Genomic DNA, 20,884 nt, shown 5'->3' on the forward strand with positions numbered 1-20,884 from the left:
TCTGAGTTGTTTGGTTTTTTTTAAAGATCGATCTGTCAAATGGACAAATAAGTTCCCATGAGAAGGTGAAGATTATGCTTATCACACTTTTCAAAGAAATACTGTGCTAGGTCACAATATGGATCCCCAAAGCGGAGATGAGAGACATCATCTAACACAAGGAACCCTGGTGCCTGCCTCTACAGTATGCACTAAAATCTTGATTACCAGTTCAATTCCGCATGCTATAGCTAACCAGACATACATGTGACATTTGTAATATAACCCTGTTCATCAAGGGGAAAAGTCTCTAAGTGAATACAGTACGGGCACCTTACTTCATTGAGTCTGACTAGCATGGTCAACTTGTCGGTCTAAGTAGCAGGGTAAATAAAACAAAGGGCTTCCAATTTTATTTTTAATCCACTAGAGGTCAAATCTTTGTGTGGCAAAGTCAGGACTATTCTGGAGACAGACAAAGGTTTGGAGGTAAATGGTAGAATTGGCCCTTTGTTGAGTGAAATCTACAAATGTCATTCTATGTCACTCTATTCAGCTCTGTTCTATGTGAGGATAATCTGGTTCAGTAAATGTATGGCTCCGAATTCAGCCTACTTGCTTTTCCCTCTGAATTCTACAAAATAAACAAAAATGTGCTCAGCTGCAAAGGTCTGACAGGAAGACCTGATAATGAGATCCTGTGCTTTCTGTCTACCGATCTTCAAATTGTATTCAGCACAAAAGACAGCCTCGTTCCTTTTTGATACATATTCAATTTTGAGGAACAGGTATAACCGTCTCATTAAATGTGAGTGTTATTAGGAGGGGCTTCCCACCATGACACCATCTTACATCTTAGAGAAGCCGCGTGGCTCAGTGGAAAGAGCCTGGGCTTGGGAGTCATAGCTTATGGGTACGAATCCCAGCTCCGCCACTTGTCAGCTGTGTGACTGTGGGCAAGTCACTTAACTTCTCTGTGCCTCAGTTACCTCATCTGTAAAATGGGGATTGACTGTGAGCCCCACGTGGGACGACCTGATTACCCTGTATCTACCCCAGCGCTTAGAACAGTGCTCTGCACATAGTAAGCGCTTAACAAATACCAACATTATTATTACAACTGTGCCCTGCACCAGGGAAACAGGTACAAGGCAGGCCAGAGTTCACGATAGAAGAAACATTCTGTTGGGATTTCACAGCTCTAAGAAGTTGAAAAAAAATCACTCCTCTTCCACCCCTGACTGCAAGTCATTTTCAGATAACCAGATGTGCTAAATGGAAAATGGGGACATGGGAATTGCCATTCTGGTCAGATCTCTCAGGGCACTGACCCAAAAGTACTAAAATAGAATTTGCAAAATAACCTCAGTCCTGAGGCAGTGTTACATGAAGAGTACAAGTTTTTAAATGTGAATGAATATATAAATGACAACAGTAATCTAAGGACAGCTGGTCATCTTCTACATCTAATGAATGAAACGAGTTGGCAACGTCCTCACCCCTAAATTCACATCATCAGTGGAGTTAAACTCCAGGCCCCAAGCAAGCCCACTAATATTTCTGCCCCCTTCCCCACATGTGCCCAACTTCTGGCTCCAGAGTTTTTTTAGAGCAGTGCCACCCAGCTGGGCTGCAGTGAGCACAGAAAGAAGGGGTAATACAGAGGACAAACAGTAAGGCCCCTTTCCTCTCCCCCTTCTCAGAGTTCAGCACCGCCCAGCTGATAAGTATTATAAAAGGAAACACTGGGGAGAGGAAGTGGGTGTCTGGAACCAGGGGCATAGATGTACAGCGTGGAGGTTGGGGGGAAACTACTAGCAGGGCCAGGACAGGACTTCCATGCAGCTGCTTCAGGGGCTCACTGGTCTGGCTGGGGGAAGGGAGAAGGAGGGTGGCATCAAGAGGGAATTCAGCAGGACACTCTCTAGGATAGGGGACAGACTAAGAAAGACCTATTGATGGTGTGCATCAAGGAAAGTTAGCAGTAGTAACAGTGTTCGCTTAGCCCGGGCTGCGGGCAAAGCACTGTACTTTGCTGACGGGGAGGGGCAGAGAGAAATCACAGATGAGATTTAAACACAGTCCCTGGCCCCCACATCTTCAGCACTGGCCTTGCCTTCTCATGTCCTCCAACTAAGGATGCTAGAGAGAGCCCCCAAAGTGGGTGCCCCAGTACTTGAGCTTTGGCAAGAGGTACAGTACCACAGCAGAGTGGGGGTGGGGGGCTTCTTTTCTGCCCCGTCCCTAAATGCTGGAACCACCTGAGTACAACACACTACCCTAACCCCCATGATTTTCACTCAGTGGTATATTCGAGGTCAATTCACTGGAAGGAATGATGATGATGATGATGATGTTGGTATTTGTTAAGCGCTTACTATGCGCCGAGCACTGTTCTAAGCGCTGGGGTAGACACAGGGGAATCAGGTTGTCCCACGTGGGGCTCACAGTCTTAATCCCCATTTTACAGATGAGGTAACTGAGGCACTGAGAAGTTAAGTGACTTGCCCAAAGTCACACAGCTGATATGTGGCCGAGTAGGGATTCGAACCCATGACCTCTGACTCCAAAGCCCGTGCTCTTTCCACTGAGCCACGCTGCTTCTCTAACTATAGACATATACATATATACATAAGTGCTGTGGGAGGGGGGAAGAGCAAAGGGAGCGAGCCAGGTGATGTAGAAGGAGGGGGAACTGAGGAAAAAGGGGTTTAGTCTGGGAAGGCCTCTTGGAGGTGTACCTTCAGTAGGGTTTTGAAGAGGGGAAGAGTGATTGGCAGATTTGAGGAGGGAGGGAGTTCCAGGCCAGAGGTAGGACGTGGGCCAGGAGTCAGCAGCAAAACAAGCGAGATCGAGGCAAAGTAAGAAGGTTAGCACCAAAGGAGCAGAGTGTGCGGGCTGGAATGTAGGAGAGAAGGGAGGTGAGGTAAGAAGGAGCAAGGTGAAGAGCTTTGAAGCCAATAGTGAGGAGTTTTTGTTTTATACGGAGGTTGATAGGCAACCACTGGAGATTTTTGAGGAGGGGGGTGACATGCCCTGAACGTTTCTGTAGAAAGATAATCTGGGCAGCAGAGTGAAGGATGGACTGAAGTGGGGAGAGGCAGGAGTTTGGGAGGTCAGAAAGGAGGCTGATTCAGTAATGCAATTGGGATAGGATGAGTCATTGTACTAACATGCTAAATTGTCCTTGGGTCTTTGAGAATGAAGAGGCCAGTGTTTAGGGAACCCTGAGGAGATGGCTGAATTGTCCTTGGGTCTTTGGGAGTAAAGAAGCCAGTGATCAGGCAGAAACAGCCCGGGTTGGTGTGAAGGTAGGAGAAAGCAGGCAGGTGGGTTGGTGTGAAGGCAGGCATCCTTGTGACTAGAACGGTGTCTGAACTGATAATCTTGTACCTACCTCAGCACTTAGCACATATAAAGTACTTAATAAGTACTAAAAAAGCCCCACTAGCATTCAAAAGAGCCTTACTTAAGGACTTACCACTAAAATGCCTGCTTATTCTTAAGACAATTTGCAATTACAGACTAGGTCTTTATCATTACCACATGGGGGGGGGGAGGGGAGTTCATTCTGCCAATCAAATATTTATTGGCAAGGCAATACTTCCATAATGAAATGTAGTGGAACTATCACTGCCTGATACCCATGAGAGTTTTCTTAGCTGCCCAACATCTTTCCTCTCTAGACAATGGGCATCCTTGCCTGGCTTTTCTTGAGCATCAGAAAAAAGAAATACCGGAAATAGATCAAACATACAAACCTAAGGCTGTGTCTAATTCTAGCCTGGATAAATAAAGTGCTGAACTTTGGGGTCCTTGGGGATGAGAGAAAGAATTTGCTTGGTTTGGTGTGGTTTTATAAATTAAAAGGCAAGCTCACTTTCAATGCAGTAGATCTGTGTGATTTCAATGCTGCACTTTTAGAAATTGGGTAGAAGGTAACTACAGTAATTCAGTCCAAAGTTCAAAGCAGATAACACTAGTTTTTCAAATTACTTCAGCAGCCTGACATTCAGCTGCTCTAGCTACAGCACCCTAATGATTTTTGTGTCTGTACTTGTCCTTGTCTTTTATTGTGCTATTGTGTCTACCAAATGTTACAGTGTACTCTCCCAAGCGCTTAGTACAGTGTACAGCACACAATAAAGTTCAAATAAATTTGACTGATTGGTTGATTGATTGCTATCATTGCATCACTCTTGATGTATCTGTCTCCAGTCCACTCTCCTCCATTTATATTTATAGGTTGTGAGCCCCTCGGAGGACAGGGATGATTTTTAATTCTCACTTGTGTATTCTCTCCCAGAACTTAGTGCAGTGCTCTGCACACAGTATAAGCTTAATACTATTACTACAAGTACTACTGCTTCTTCAAAGACCTTCTCATTAATACTCCTAAAACTCCTCGAAATCTGGACGAAGAGGGCTTAAACGGCATACCCGCCCCTGAAGAGATAGTGTTTCTAGAACAGGTTTGAAATACACACTGATGAAGTGATAGGATAGGATTTAGTTACCCTTGAGGCTGACTGCTCTGCTCTAAATGCTAGTCAACACGGCAGTGCTTATGGTTAGGCCTTAATCCTGTAATAATGGGGTTTGCTACTTAGGAGTAAACAAGGACCTTATATACTTTATATTGGAACTTGAAAATAACTTGCAGTTGTTTAGTTTTGAAGAACGATTTTTTCCGGGAGGGGGGTTATTCTGGCAATATTACAAGCCTAAGGAAAAAAACTTCCTTATGTGTAATAGATACTTCAAGCAACATGGTTGACCTCCCCAAAATACCTATTTGGTTGTCCACAGACAACAAAAATGTTGAATTTCCTTTGGTTCTCAAGCTGCACCATACTGGTCAGTAGCCAGAAAGACAGAAAGGATCACTTAGTACTCCAAGCCTCAAATGTGAAATGCCAAAATCTGATCTAGAAGTTTGAACCTCAGTCACTTGGCTCTGAACCAGCCTTAAAGTCCAACATACATAAAGTCCTGCGTGTAGTACAAATAGTTTCACAAGTTTATCCTTTGGTCTTTAGTTATACACTTCAGACTACATGTACGAGTCACTTTCCCTACTGATGGCATAAATCACCCTATTACATACAAATGGACAATCTAAAGGCATTTAAGCAAGCAGCATGGTTGCTTACAGTCCATACATACCCACCTACTGGATAGAACATGGGCCAGGGAGTCAGAAGGACCTGGGTTCTAATCCCAGCTCTGCCACTTATCTGCTGTGTGACTGTGGGCAAGTCACTTCACTTCTGTGTGCCTCAGTTACCTCATCTGTAAAATGGGGATTAAGATGGTGAGCCCCATGTGCAACATGGGCTGTGTCCAACCTTATTAACTTGTATCTATCCCAGTGCTGAGTACAGTCCCTGTCACAGAGTAAGCACTTAACAAATACCATTTAAAAAGTCACTAACAAGTCTGATTTTCAGTCTAAGCTGAAAAAAAACAGAAAATGCTTCGAATTTAGACTCCATAAACCCATATGAATTCAGGGTCTTAAAAAAGTGACTAATTAGAACAATTTCTCCATGTTCTCCTTCATCTTGAATGTTATTGGAGAACCAAAGAAAGCCAATGCAGGTGAAATTTAACACAAGCGCTCCAAAAAATTTCAGATGTTTGAACACTGGTGACCTGAAAACCAAGGGATTGATAATCTTGCAGTTTAATAAATGTTGGATTTGTTCTACATTCAAAAAAAAAAAATTCCCAAAACAGGCCACGGAGCATCTGATACCCAACATTTTTTTTTTACATGTTAAACATAAAAATCACAACACTAAGAAGAGGGAAAAGTTTTGTGGGGTTTTTTTTTGTTTGGTTTTGTGTTTCCATTGTGCTCTTAAGGGCAAGATACAGTACATGGTTATGATTTCACCTTTTGTCATTCTATTAACTGAGATTCTAAGCATGATTTAGTTGAAGTGCTTTCTGAGGAACTGTACAGTCAATTGTATTTATTGAGCGCTTACTGTGTGCAGAGCACTGTACTAAGTGCTTTGGAGAGTACTCTATAACAATATAACAGACACATTACCTGCCCACAACAAGCTTAAAAATTATAGGATATGTACTACATTATGAGAGGCAACCTAGAATTGGAATTCCTTAAACTAAGGTGTGTCTGAAGAATGTTACTACCTATTAGTTAACAAGAACCAGCAGTTAAAAGTTGACTTCATCAGTAGAAATAGTTACTTAACTGCTTAAGTTAACTAGTTTCCAATCTTCAAAGGATTTTTGTCACAGCTCTACCTTAAACACAAGTTCCTACTCAGTTTTCAAAGCAAACAAGAGAAAAATGATTGAATGTTTTTATGGTATTTCTTAAGCACTTACTATATGTCAGGTACTGTACTAAGTGCTGGGGTAGATACAAGCTAATCAGGTTGGACACGGTCCATGTCCCACATGGAGCTCACAGTCTTAATCACCATTTTACAGACGAGAGAACTGAGGCACAGAGAAGTGAAGTGACCCAAGGTCACACAGCAGACACGTGGAGGAGCCAGGATTATAACGAGGTCCTTCTGACTCCCAGGCCAGTGCTCTAAGAAAATTACAAGTGTCATTACCTAATTAACTTTGTGAGTTATCACGAGGTTCTGCATTGGTCTATGCAAATATGATTCCCCCACCCTCATCCCCAAAAATATTTCAGATTTACATTTAAGACTAAAAGCCTTCACCGTTCATCACAGCTGATATGAAAAATGCTCAAATTATTTCAAAGAGACGACCAAAATCAGATATTCAGTATTAGGCCTACCTTAGAATTATTGAATGCAAAGAAAATGTGTAATCCAATCGTGTGCTCTCATCTCAACAGGTATTTCAACAAATTTAACTAGAGTGTAGCATTTTTTTTTTATTTAGAAAACCCTAACAGCTCCCCAACCACAAATACCAATTTTTCATTTTGAAAGCAAGGGCGAACTGGGACAGAGTTTCAGGGGCAGAAGAAAGAGAAGCAAGAGGGTAGGAGGGTCAGAGAGGAGCACAGACCCCCGAGTTGGCCCCAGAGTGAGGACAGGCGAGGGGTAAGAGCATCCTTTACCTCTGGGAAGCAGTCTGGCCTCCTGGAGAGAGTATGGGCCTGGGCGTCAGAGGACCTGGGTTCTAATCCCAGCTCTGCCACTTGTCTACTGTGTAACCTTGGGCAAGTCACTTCACTTCTCTGGGCCTCAGTTGTCTCATCTTCAAAATGGGGATTCAATACTTGTTCTCCCCCCCATTTTGACTGAGTCCTACATGGGACCTGATTATCTTATATCTACCTCAGCGCTTAGTACAGTGCCTGGCACATAGTAAGCACTTAACAAATACCACTATCATCATTATTATTATTATTATTATTTACCCCAGCCCCGGAGCACAGCAGGAGAGAGTGGAACCCTGCTGGGCTCCAGGGCCTTCCCAGCTCAGCCCCAGAATTGCTGTCCACCACTATGGGGCCAGATCCAGAAATGGAGCCGCCGTCATGGCAGCTCCAGTCTGGCCAGCCCCCAATCCACAATGGATGGGATGGACTCCCTACAGCCATCCACTCTGCTCAAAAGTTGTGGGAGACGCCTCTACCCTCCTGGAGTTGCCACATATGCTCTCAGAGATTTCTCGGTTAGAGGTCACAAAATGGCTGAAGCACATTAACATCATGCAGTAAGAAGACTATTCCAGAAGCCACTGCATAGCTTGGGAGTTGATTTAAAAGACTCTGCAAGCCAAATATCTTGGCTCACCAGTGCAATTTAGCAGACTAAATAAAATGTGGGAAAAGTCAACTGTTTTTGAAAATGAAAAGGTCAACTGGAAGGGTATTTTCAGGGAGGAGAATTCTCTTGCAGTGTACAGTCTACAATGATTGGCCCACGGTGTTTGAAAAAATTATTGGAAACAGAAGCTCACTATGTTGCATCACCTTTTCTCTCCCTCAAGAATATACCCTGCCCATTTCTTTGAGAGAAATGGACAATAATCCACAAGAAGAGCACAGGTCTGGAAGTCAGAAGACTTGGGTTCGAACCCCGACTCTGCCAGTTGCTTGCTGTGTGACCTTGGGCAAGTCACTTAACTTTCCTGTACCTGTTTCCTCAACTGAAAAATGGAGATTCAATGCCTCTTCTCTCTCCTACTTAGACTGTGGACACTAGGTGGGACAGGAACTCTGTCTGTCCCAATTATCTTGTTCCTACCCCAGCACTTAGAGCAGTGCCTGACACATAGTAAACCCTTAACAAATACCATAAAAAATAGACTAACACTGAAAAAGAGCCACAACTTCAAAACAGTTGAAAAGAGATCATTCTACATCTTAACTGCATAGCAACTGACTAGACTATTTGATAACAACTCTCTTCAAATTGCTACATTCCTCTAGCTTCTATTTCCAGATAGATGAACACTTATCAAAGTCTTCAATCAATGATATTCATTAAGCATTTGATTGTGTTCAGAGCACCAAACTAAGTGCCTGAAAGGATACTTTATGTTCCCCCTCCTTTACAGCATTTAGCCTTTTCCGTGATCTCCTGTGTCTCTTTTCTACATCTCTTTCTCAAACTTCTTCCACTCTACGTGGATTGGCATTGTGGTGTGTGCTGGCCGCTGACACTTGAAGAAGTCTCGCTCTTTCTCCAGTCCCTCTGAAAAGCTGCTTCTACGTACTGATCTCCACATCAGTGAAATCACCTTGCCAATTCTTGGGCTCAAACGGTCATCGTAAATATCACCTACCCTTCTCTGCCTGCACTAAAGGCCTTATTTGGTTCTGCATTTCGCTACTGAAGCAAAGTGTAATTGTAGCTCTCCACAGAATGAAAAAAGAAGCATTGAAACCACAGCCAGAAGCCAAACTGCATCAAATTTAGTCAGAGTTCCTTCTGGGCACTGCTTGAAAGCCACTGTCCACCAGCTGCTCATCTATCTACACCTGTGCTCCCAGGGGCAATGGCACTTTTCAGTCATTCATTTTCACTCTGCATCATCTATCATATTTGATTTACTCGGCCAAGGAATTGTCCCTGCTTCCCAATGACCCTAAAATTCCAAACCTCTTCAAATGCCTCTCTTTTCTCTTCAGTAAATTCAACTGCCTAGTAAAACCCTTAGAATTATTTCTGGGGTGACCACAGCTGAACATTCATTAATAAATTGGGGAGGGAAATTAACTTTGAAATGTAAACCATATCAATCCAAGCCCAACTTGATTATTGCATCAGATTCCTTGCTGACCTCTCTGTCTCCTGTCTCTCTCCATTCCAGTCCATACTTCACTCTGATGCCCGGATTATTTTTCTTCAAAAACCATCAGTCCATGTTCCGCACTCCTCAAAATTCTCCAGTGGTTGCCCATTCACCTCCCCATCAAACAGAAACTCCTTTCATTGGCTTTAAAGCAGTCAATCACTGCCGCCTCTTACCTTACCTCCCACAACCCAGCCTGCACCCTTTGCTTCTCTAATGCCAACTTACTCACTGTACCTCGATCTTACCTATCTCATTCAATAGTATTTATTGAGTGCTTACTATGTGCAGAGCACTGTACTAAGCGCTTGGGATGAACAAGTCGGCAACAGATAGAGACAGTCCCTGCCGTTTGACGGGCTTACAGTCTAATCGGGGGAGATGGACAGACAAGAACAATGGCACTAAACAGTGTCAAGGGGAAGAACATCTCATAAAAACAACGGCAACTAAATAGAATCAAGGCGATGTACAATTCATTAACAAAATAAATAGGGTAACGAAAATATATGCAGTTGAGCGGACGGGTACAGTGCTGTGGGGATGGGAAGTGAGAGGTGGAGGAGCAGAGGGAAAAGGGGAAAATGAGGCTTTAGCTGCGGAGAGGTAAAGGGGGGATGGCAGAGGGAGTAGAGGGGGAAGAGGAGCTCAGTCTGGGAAGGCCTCTTGGAGAAGGTGAGTTTTAAGTAAGGTTTTGAAGAGGGAAAGAGAATCAGTTTGGCGGAGGTGAGGAGGGAGGGCGTTCCAGGACCGCGGGAGGACGTGACCCAGGGGTCGACGGCGGGACAGGCGAGACCGAGGGACGGCGAGGAGGTGGGCGGCAGAGGAGCGGAGCGTGCGGGGTGGGCGGTAGAAAGAGAGAAGGGAGGAGAGGTAGGAAGGGGCAAGGTGATGGAGAGCCTTGAAGCCTAGAGTGAGGAGTTTTTGTTTGGAGCGGAGGTCGATAGGCAACCACTGGAGTTGTTTAAGAAGGGGAGTGACATGCCCAGATCGTTTCTGCAGGAAGATGAGCCGGGCAGCGGAGTGAAGAATAGACCGGAGCGGGGCGAGAGAGGAGGAAGGGAGGTCAGAGAGAAGGCTGACACAGTAGTCTAGCCGGGATATAACGAGAGCCCGTAATAGTAAGGTAGCCGTTTGGGTGGAGAGGAAAGGCCGGATCTTGGCGATATTGTAGAGGTGAAACCGGCAGGTCTCGGTAACGGATAGGATGTGTGGGGTGAACGAGAGGGACGAGTCAAGGATGACACCGAGATTGCGGGCCTGCGGGACGGGAAGGATGGTCGTGCCATCCACGGTGATGGAGAAGTCTGGGAGCGGACCGGGCTTGGGAGGGAAGATGAGGAGCTCAGTCTTGCTCATGTTGAGTTTTAGGTGGCGGGCCGACATCCAGGTGGAGACGTCCCGGAGGCAGGAGGAGATGCGAGCCTGAAGGGAGGGGGAGAGGACAGGGGCGGAGATGTAGATCTGCGTGTCATCTGCGTAGAGATGGTAGTCAAAGCCGTGAGAGCGGATGAGTTCACCGAGGGAGTGAGTGTAAATGGAGAACAGAAGAGGGCCAAGAACTGACCCTTGAGGAACTCCAACAGTTAAAGGATGGGAGGGGGAGGAGGCTCCAGCGTAGGAGACCGAGAATGATCGGCCAGAGAGGTAAGAGGAGAACCAGGAGAGGACAGAGTCCGTGAAGCCAAGGTGAGATAAGGTATGGAGGAGGAGGGGATGGTCGACAGTGTCAAAGGCAGCAGAGAGGTCAAGGAGGATCAGAATGGAGTAGGAGCCATTGGATTTGGCAAGAAGGAGGTCATGGGTGACTTTAGAGAGAGCAGTCTCGGTAGAGTGGAGGGGACGGAAGCCAGATTGGAGGGGGTCTAGGAGAGAATGGGAGTTAAGGAATTCTAGGCATCGATTGTAGACGACTCGTTCTAAGATTTTAGAAAGGAAGGGTAGTAGGGAGATAGGACGATAACTGGAGGGGGAAGTGGGGTCAAGAGCGGGTTTTTTTAGGATGGGGGAGACGTGGGCGTGTTTGAAGGCAGAGGGGAAGAAGCCCTTGGAGATTGAGTGGTTAAAAATAGAAGTTAAGGAAGGGAGGAGGGCAGGGGCGATGGTTTTAAGAAGGTGAGAGGGAATGGGGTCCGAGGCGCAGGTGGAGGGGGTGGCACTTGCGAGGAGGGAGGAGATCTCCTCTGAGGATACTGCAGGGAAGGATGGGAAGGTAGGGGAGGGGGTTGTTGGGGGGAGGGGAGAGGCGGAGGGGTGACTTTGGGGAGCTCAGACCTGATCGTGTTGATTTTCGTGAGGAAATAGGTGGCCAGATCATTAGGGGTGAGAGATGGGGGAGGGGGAGGAACAGGGGGCCTAAGGAGAGAGTTAAAGGTCCGGAACAATCGGCGGGGGTGACGGGCATGGGTGTCGATGAGGGAGGAGAAGAAGCTTTGCCTGGCGGAGGAGAGGGCAGAGTTAAGGCAGGAAAGGATAAATTTGAAGTGTGTGAGGTCGGCTTGGTGCTTGGACTTTCGCCAGCAGCGCTCAGCAGCTCGAGCATAGGAGCGTAGGAGGCGGACGGAGGAGGTCCTCTCGCTGCTCCTCTGCTGCTGCTGACCTCTCACCCACATCCAACCTCTGGCCTGGAATGCCCTCCCTCTTCATAATCCAACAGGCGATCACTCTCCCCACCTTCAGAGTCTTATTAAAAGCACATCTCCCCCAAGAAACCTTCCCCGACTACGTCCTCATTTCCTCTTCTCTCATTCCCTTCTGCATTGCCCTTCCATTTAGAATTGCACCCTTCATTCACCCCCTCCCTCAGCCTCACAGCCTTTATGTACATATCCATAATTTAATTATACTGTCTGTCTCCCGTGCTAGAATGTAAACTCCTTGTGGGCAGGGAATGTATCTACCAACTGTTGTACTCTCCCAAGTGCTTAGTACAGTGCTCGGCACACAGTAAAGCATTCAACAAATATGATAGATTGATTAAACTCCAGATATATAGGCCCCTTCATCATGATACGATTCAAATTTGAAGAGTTTTAGCACTCTGCAGATGCAGGGACATAAGCTTCCGGCCAATCTGTTTGTCTTCAAGGTTTCCCAACCACAGAACCTGGAAGCAAAGTTCTCTGTCACCTCATTACACAAACAACGCCTTCCCTCTCCCATAGTAATTATTTTTTCCTAAAATAATCTTTGCAAGTTCTTGCTTGAGGAATTTTGCCAGTTTTACCACTCTGCATCCAAAGTCTGTGCTGGAATTTGATTCACCTAGTGGAGCTCAATTCTGATGCAACATCTGCCCCCATCTAATTTTACCGTAAATATGACAGAGTCAGATCAGATTCTGGGATTCTTTGTGAGTCATCCTCCTTTGTGCTCAGTCCACCGTTATTTGAAAAGCTATTGCTCACTACAGTAATTCACTCAAGTAACTGAATCGACACATTAAAGAGCACCAACATAAAAACGCAATTATATTACTTCCTTACGCAGGTTTTCCAAGAATTTCCAAACACCTTTTTACCCCCTTACACTGTACATCACTTCTGCCATGTTGGCAGTTTTTAGCACCATTTTACAATAAACAGAAGTAAGGAGAAGTCACTGAGCTCAATTCTCCTGACTTTTGGAGGGCAGGTAAGGCTATCTCTGTGGAATAGTTTAAGGCAAAGGTCCCGTAACACACACACAAATCATCATTACCATCCAGTTCACGGCACCTAAGCCTCAGACAACTCCATGGTCCTGAACAGACATGCTGTCAAAGCGCAGAAGAATGAAACGTTTTCATCATCCTCAAATGGCAGTTACTAAGCACCCACCTGGGCCTGGTGCTGTACATATTAAATTATAGAGGCCATCCCTGCCCTCTAAACGTTTCAATCTGTTGCAATGCTTGTGTCACGGTCACGCAGCGAAGCAATAGTAGAATCGGCAATAAAATCCACAATGCCCACCTTCCACAACTAGGAACCCTGAGTTCCCTTAAGCGTATTTTATGGAGATTTCAAAAATGTTTGCAGCATGTGGTTCACTCCCCCAAGTCCGGATAATCAGAGCGAAGACCAGTACAATAAAAGAGAAAATATTCTTTTTTCAAAGAAAATCATCTTCCCAATTGGAAATGAGTAGTCTAAACATTCACAGGCCCACCCAGCATGTGACTTAACTCTTTCACTTTAAAAACAAATCACACAAGAGGGAATTGGGATTAGAAAACTCCATTTAAGTGTCCTGCATTCAAACAGAAAGAGAGGTCTCTTTTGTAGCCATCAGAACTGCTTCAATCAAAAAAAAAACAGAAGGCTACTGTTACATTTCTGCTTCGTGATGAATACCCGAAACTCATTAATGGTAAACAAACATTTTAATGTGACTTGAAGCTGGTTTGGTAAAACATTACCAAAGGAAACTAGTCCCCACTAGTTGACCGCTCCAGCATTTTCATGGCAGATTTTATTGCCAGAAAATGGCCTTCTACGAAATGAATACTCTACTGTAAGAAACAAATGAAAACAACCCGACGGAGAGGAAGCCCCCTAAAAGGCACTGGATTTACCACAAACTGTCAGTATTTCCTACGTGGGTTCGCTACGGTGTTATGCTACTCCCCTGCGGTTTAAGTCAAATAAATACCCTGCCAGTCTCCTGGATTTTAGTACTGGTTAGACACAAAAAAAGCATTTTGGAAGCCTAATTGACGCTGGGGGTATCTTGAAACTGAGGGGGAAATCCATCAATCAATCAATCAATCAACCGCATCTACTGAGCGTGGCTTAGTGGAAAGAGCCCGGGGTTGGGAGTCGGAGGTCATGGGTTCGAATTCCGGCTCTGCCACTTGTCGGCTGTGTGACTGTGAGCAAGTCACTTAGCTTCTCTGTGCCTCAGCTACCTCATCTGGAAAATGGGGATTAACTGTGAGCCTCACGTGGGACACCTGATTACCCTGTATCTATCCCAGCGCTTAGAACAGCGCTCTGCACATAGTAAGCGCTTAACAAATACCAACATTATTATTATTATTACTGTGTGCAGGGCACCGTACTAAACGCTTGGGAGAGTACGGCAGAGTTACAGATCCGGTATGGCTATTATATATTATAGAGATATAACAAGAGAGAAGACGAGACCCAGCCTCAGTTCCAACCTGCCCATGAGCAGCCCACCTGCAGCAGCAGGACACGTGCAGTCTCTCCGGCTCCCCCGCCCCACACTGTCCCTCAAAGGGCTCAATCTGGGAAGGGGGTAGAATCCTCTGAAGCCATCGGCCCTCCAGCCCCGCACCTCACTCACGTCCTCTTTGGCCTGGGCCATTTTTTAAAGGAGAAAACCTAACCCCGCACCTCCCCGGGTGTGCAACCCAAGCAGGGAACCCCATGTCGGGAGATGGCTGCAAGAGTTCAGCCCCCCCTAGTAGGACGGGGGATGGAGGCGACGCGGAGGCTTCCAGAGCCGAACCCAGATGAGCCTATCAGGGAACAGCAAGCTCTTTAAATCACTTTTCTTCCTCTCCTGCCCGGACATAAGCTACTGCGCAGAGCCCTTTCCCTTGCTGGGTGCCGAGCATCCAAAAACCACCCGGAGCGCCCCTCTGGGCAGGGCGCACGGCTACCGACTCTGGTGCGTTGTGCTCCGTACACAGTGAGCGCTGGGGAAGCCCGAATGATTGAGTGATTGATTAACTGATTGATTGATTCCCGATGCTCGGGGAGCCCCCACCCAGTCGACGAGCTGCTCGACCAGGCTCACGAGCCAGTCCGAGGAGCCAACCTGGGCCCAAAAGGCCCTTCTCCCCTTGGGGAGGGTGGGGCCCCGATCCCACCGTTCAGTCTCCGCCCCCGTCACGCCTCACCTACTGACCTCTGCCCTCCCTGGGCCCTAATCGGGGGGCGCCCCCCGCTCCCCACCCCTTCCCTCTGCTGCCTCCCCTCGCCCAGGACGCCCCCGCCTTCCGTGTGCCGCTCGTGCCCCACCCCCGTGTCCGGCGCCCCTCTTCCTTGGCCCGAGTCTCGGCGGGGGGCGAGCTCGTGCCAAATGCCCCCTTCTGTCTCTGCCCGCCCCCGCGTTCCGTGCCCGGCTTCCCGGCAGGGCCCGGACCGGGCCGGCTGCCCTGGGCTCTGCGCCCCGCGGGCCGAACTGGCCGAGCTGGAAGGGCTCCAGCCTTCCGTCTCCCGGCCCGCGGCCGCCTCACCGTATGGGAGTGCAGGCTCTGGCTCGCCTCGATCCCGGCTGTCAGCGGCACCGTGTCGTCCAGCAGGACTTTGCCGGGCGGCGGCTTCTCCATGAACGCCATCCCGGAGCGCCCGAGCTGCAGCAGCAGCTGCTGCCGCCGCTGCCGCTGCCGCCGCTGCCGCCGCCGCCGCCGCCGCCGCCGCTGGCGGTGGAGCAGGAACTCCCCCGGCAGCCGCCAGCGCCGCCGCTGTCAACACGGGGTGGCTGCCGCCCTACAGGAGGCGGCCGCCGGGTCCTAGCGCCGCCCCACACCTTATCGGCCTCGGCCTGGGAGAGGCCGGAGGGACCCGCCCCACACTGCCCCTCAGCCCCAGCCCCTCGCTCCTAAGCAACGCTCATCGCAGCTTTCCAACTTCCAACTCTCCTTCGTGCCCCCACAGACGTACGATCTTCGTTCCAGATCCCTAACGGTTAATCCTCTGGCTCCTGCTATGTGAAATGATTGCTCAACGAATGCATTTCTATATATCGAAAGGGAATCCTATAAGGCTTCGGATCAATTCTGATCGTCCGATTGTTTCTTGACTGGCAACACTACCACTGCGTGCTCGCTCTATCACCACCACCGCCCCCCCACACACACACACCCCACCCCGACTTTTGTCACCCTTATCGACCATCAGGTTGGAATTACTGCCTTAAGGTGGGTTGCGTTCAGGCTCTGAAGAAAAAGCAACAGACGGTGGAAATGGAAAATAACCTGGAAACATGAAGAAACTCAAGCGGGGTTAAGAGAACTGAAAATAATACAGGGAGGGTTATAATGTTCGTATTTGTTAAGCGCTTACTATGTGCCGAGCACTGTTCTAAGCGCTGGGGTAGACACAGGGGAATCAGGTTGTTCCACGTGGGGGGTTATGCTATCCACGCCACGCATCTGGAAAATGAGTTCATTTTGCTAGCGTGAAAAGAATAAAGAAATGAAGCTCCTACGTGACACACTGAGAACAGTTGATTCGTGCACTGTAAAGAGTTAAAACCTGATAGGTATTTATAATAAAATATTGGATCCGATATATTAAACCTGCAATTTTCTCTGAGATTAAATTTCGATCCGAATCGCTACCAATAATTATGGGGGGAGAGCCTTTGGGGAGATGGAAGGGAGTGAATTTGATCTGATGGGGGCACGGTTTTCCCCCCGAGTCATCATAATTTGAAATTGGGCATTTCTGCTCTTCTAAGAGTCTTAAGCAGGTGAAGAAGTCAAATGGAGATTTAGGGTTTGTGACTCAAAAGAAAGAACACAGGAAGTGGGTCCTGTCTCAATGTGTCTCAGTGTTCCCTGAATACGGAAATGCTTCCAAGAGAGTGGAAATCTGTTAAGCAATTTTCCAGTACATCGGACTGAGGTTGCACAAGTATTTCTTTCCTGTGACAGTGAACCATACCAGTGACCCCTAAAAATGCCATTATGCCCCCTCCCGTTGAAACTTGGCCCCTTCCTGCTGCCTTTTACTTCTCCTCCGTGGTTTAGTCCTAGACTCATGACAATTACTCCATTTTCCCTGATGAACTCTAGTAAAGCATATAAATCAACAGGGAGAAGTAGTTAACGTTCACGTAAAAAAATACTTAGAAATACTTTTTGTTTTGCACTACTAAGCACAAGATAACTGAAAAAGACCCCCGCCCCTTTAAGGTCCAGAACAAATAAATCATGGCATATGTATAGGACACGAGGAGAGAGAGGTAGAATTAGCATATGCACATTTAGTGATGTACACTGAAAATACATTTGTACTGCACCATATGCAGGCGCAAATAGAATTAGAATAAATAACATGGTTTATATATTTAGAAAATGCACAGCACAATGAAATGAATGATATCCTAAGTATAGGACACCAGCTGTTGGGCAAGAAACCAATTATTGTATCATGTTCTTCCATGGCAAGATGTTCTTTTACGTGATGGTCTTTGAAACTGCTATTTTTTTCCATCTTGTTACTGTTTATTGATGACAGTGTGTACATCAGTTTGGCCTTTCCTAAAATACCACTCGGCCCCGCACTGCCAGCTTTCATTTCTAGCACATGGGCAAATTTGGGATGGGGAGGACTAGGAAAAAAATTAAGTGGTATAGTCACATCAGGAGCCACCTTTCGTGGACGCGGACAGTGTCTCTCTTTTCTCTTCTTCTCCTCCGCCCCAGGGTGGGGCAGAAGACATGATTCTGGTCCACAAGGAGCTGACAATCTGTTAGGGGATGAAGAGAGACAGCCTTTAAGGCTCCCCACCAGCAGAGGCGATTCCCAACACTCGAATTGGGTAGACAGCCACAGATGCTGATGGGTTACTGTAAGGGTTATCTGCCATTTAGTGAGCATCAGGATTAATGAATGAAATAGGCTACCACGTAGACTGCCCTCTCTGTGGGCCTACCAGCAGCAACCGGGAAGTGTCAGGCAGGAGGCAGTAAAATAAGAGCAACAAGAACCAGAGGCTGGTTTAGCCTTCCCACCTTTGCACACCTTTGACAAGCTGGTGCATTTCACATTCACATCTTGTAACTCTGCCCATATTTGGTCTCAGATCTTAGGCTTTGCACATAGTATGCACTCAATAAATACCACTGACATTTCTTCTATAAGTAGAAGCCTTCACCAAGCATTCGTGCCTCGTTGTCCCCCTTAAGGACTCCAAACAGTTTTTCACACCCTGTGGGAAATCAACCTAACAATGCTATTTAATCAGTAGTATTTATTGACCGTTTAAATAGTCCTGAGCCTTCCCTGGGGCCAGAGTTTGTGGGGAGGAGCTCTGAGATGACTGAGTCACCAGGCCCTCGATGATCTTTATGGAAAGGGAACATGTCTGCTAATGTTTGGTACTCTCCCAAGCGATTAGCAGTGTTCTGCACTCAGTAAACACTATCGGTTGATTGTTGAGTTTCAGCTTTCGGCGGGCAGGGTTCCTCCCAGTTTCCAGGACTGGTCTGCCAGGGCTTCTCCAAGTGTTTGGGGCTTTTCTGGGTGTTCGTGTCCAGCTATGGGGTCTTCACGGTGTTCACCTTCAGTCGATCATTCCCCTTCCTAACGAGACCACGGGTGTACACTTACACACGGACACTTACCCACCCATCCTCCATGGGGGCAGTCCACACGGACAAAATAATTTGTAAATGGGAGGAAAAAGAGCTGCTGGGAAGGTAGAAGGAAATCCAGGCAATGACTGTGTCTTTGAAATTTAGATTAGATAGGGTTACTTCAGGAGGAAGGAATGGAGGTGGGGGTGGTGGGAAAGGGTATGGTCCACGATGTCAGAGGTGGCTGAGAGGACAGGTCAGATTAGGATAGAGAACAGACTCCCTTCTGCGTCACCCTGACTTGCTCCCTCAGTTCTTGCCACCTCCCAGCCCCACAGCACTTTCATTCAATAGTATTTATTGAGCGCTATGTGCAGAGCACTGTACTTATGTACACATTTGTAATTATTTTTCATGTATATATATATGTGTATATATATATATATAGCCTCTCTCCCTTGGGGAAGCAGCATGGCTCAGTGGAAAGAGCCCAGGTTTGGGAGTCAGAGGTCATGGGTTCGAATCCCAGCTCTGCCACTTGTCAGCTGTGTGACTGTATTACCTCATCTGTAAAATGGGGATTAAGACTGTGAGCCTCATGTGGGACAATCTGATTACCCTGTATCTACCCCAGCACTTAGAACCATGCTCTGCACATAGTAAGCGCTTAAGTACCAACATTACATTACTGTAAACTCACTGTGGTCAGGGAATGTGTCTATTGCTGTATTGTATTCTCCCAAGCACTTAATACATTGCTCTGCTATTAAGCGCTCAACAGATATGATCAAATGAATGATAGAGCAAGGGTTCCACAGGCCACATTTGGTTGGGGGAGGGGAGAGTAGGGCACGTGGGGCCAAGAGGTGTTCAATGGGTGTGAGCTGACAGAGTGTGATACAAGGGGAAGAGATGGTTGGGGTGGTGATGGGAAAAGCCTGAGATGTGGTGATTACAGCAGGGTGTGTATGTGTGTGTGTTTGGGGGGGGGGGGGGGTCACAGTGAAGCCCAAGAGCATTCACAGCCACAGCTTCTAGATCCTGGAATGGATAATCGGAGAGAACACAGCAGCACCCTAATCCGGTGTTTTTGTGGCTTTCGATCTCAGGTCCTTTTGGGTGGTTGCAAACATGTACACCTAACAGCAGTAGGCAGGGCAAGGGTCTCTAGTGTGGATTCAGGTCAGGGCACATGGTGTACTGGGGGAGCAGAAGGATAGGTTCTCTAAGGCCGCTGTTGGCTGTAGTAGGAGCAGTCCAAGAGGTTTGATCCTGTGGTCCTGTGGCCCTGGCAAGGGTTAGTGGAGTCTCCGCTGCAGGTCAGGTTTGGTTCTGTGGTCCAAGCTACCTTAGCATTCATATGCATGTAGTTTATTAAATGGTCATCTTTTCCATTTTTTACTTTCACCAATTGTTCATTTGGCAATTGATGGCAATTGGCATCGGTTTGTACCCATTCAGTTTTGAGCTCCTCCAAGACAGGGACTGTCTTATACTTCTTCTGTATGTTTTCATAGGCCTAAGATGGTACTGTGCAGTGCAGTTGATGAGATTTCTCCTTTCCCCTGAGCTCCTAGGATTGGATGAGAGTGGCAGGAAACAACACCGCTCCACACGCCACCGTAAATTTGTCTCCACGCTCAAAATGAGAAGTGGACCTTCTTCCGTGTTAGACACACAGTAAATGCTACTAATTTAGGAAACAGCCCCGATGAAAGTCCTAGCGCCATGAGAAGGGAAGGATGAAGAGAAACAGAGGGTCTTCTGATGCCCCAGTTGTTAATAACAACAGTAATGGTGACACTTTAGGTGCCTGGATCAGTTTTCTAAAAACCACTCAAGGTCAGGTCACCCCTCTTCTCAAAAATCTCCAGTGGCTGCCCATCCATCTCCACATCAAACTTCTAATCTGTAAAATGGGGATTAAGACTGTGAGCCCCACGTGGGACAACCTGATTCCCCTATGTCTACCCCAGCGCTTAGAACAGTGCTCGGCACATAGTAAGCGCTTAACAAATACCAACATTATTATTATTATTATTAATCATCAGCTTTACGACACTCAGCTCTCCCCAACTGATTTCCTACTACAACCTAGCTAGCGCACTTCACTCCTTCTAACACCCAACTACTCACTGTACCTCAAGCCCGGTGCGTGCAGGGATTGTCTCCCTCTATTGCTGAATTGCACTTTCCAAGAGCTTAATACAGTGCTCTGCACACAGTAAGGCCTCAATAAATACAACTGACAATGAATGAATTTTGCCACTGAACCCATGCCAACATCCTCCCCTCTCTGGCCTGGAACTCTCTCCCCTTCATATCTAACAAGACTACCTCTCCTCATCTTCAAAACCCTACTAAAATAATCTCTCTTGCAAGAGG

The 20,884-nt window shown here is 47.0% G+C and overlaps 1 protein-coding gene across 8 annotated transcripts in view; it reads right to left on the bottom strand.

Moving 5' to 3' along the window:
- The window catches only part of PXK (PX domain containing serine/threonine kinase like), a 107,013-nt gene extending 91,441 nt beyond the window's left edge, over positions 1-15,572 (bottom strand). For 7 of the 8 annotated variants that reach the window (XM_029051965.2, XM_029051964.2, XM_029051963.2 and 4 more), the window contains exon 1: positions 15,431-15,532. In XM_029051965.2, the coding sequence (XP_028907798.1) occupies positions 15,431-15,532 (102 nt within the window). Of the gene's footprint in view, positions 1-15,430 lie in introns of all 8 variants that reach the window. The other variant, XM_029051962.2, reaches the window with a different exon arrangement.
- Between the last annotated feature and the right edge of the window lie 5,312 nt (positions 15,573-20,884).

This window comes from Ornithorhynchus anatinus, chromosome X1 (assembly GCF_004115215.2).
Source record: "Ornithorhynchus anatinus isolate Pmale09 chromosome X1, mOrnAna1.pri.v4, whole genome shotgun sequence".
Lineage (NCBI taxonomy): Eukaryota > Metazoa > Chordata > Mammalia > Monotremata > Ornithorhynchidae > Ornithorhynchus > Ornithorhynchus anatinus.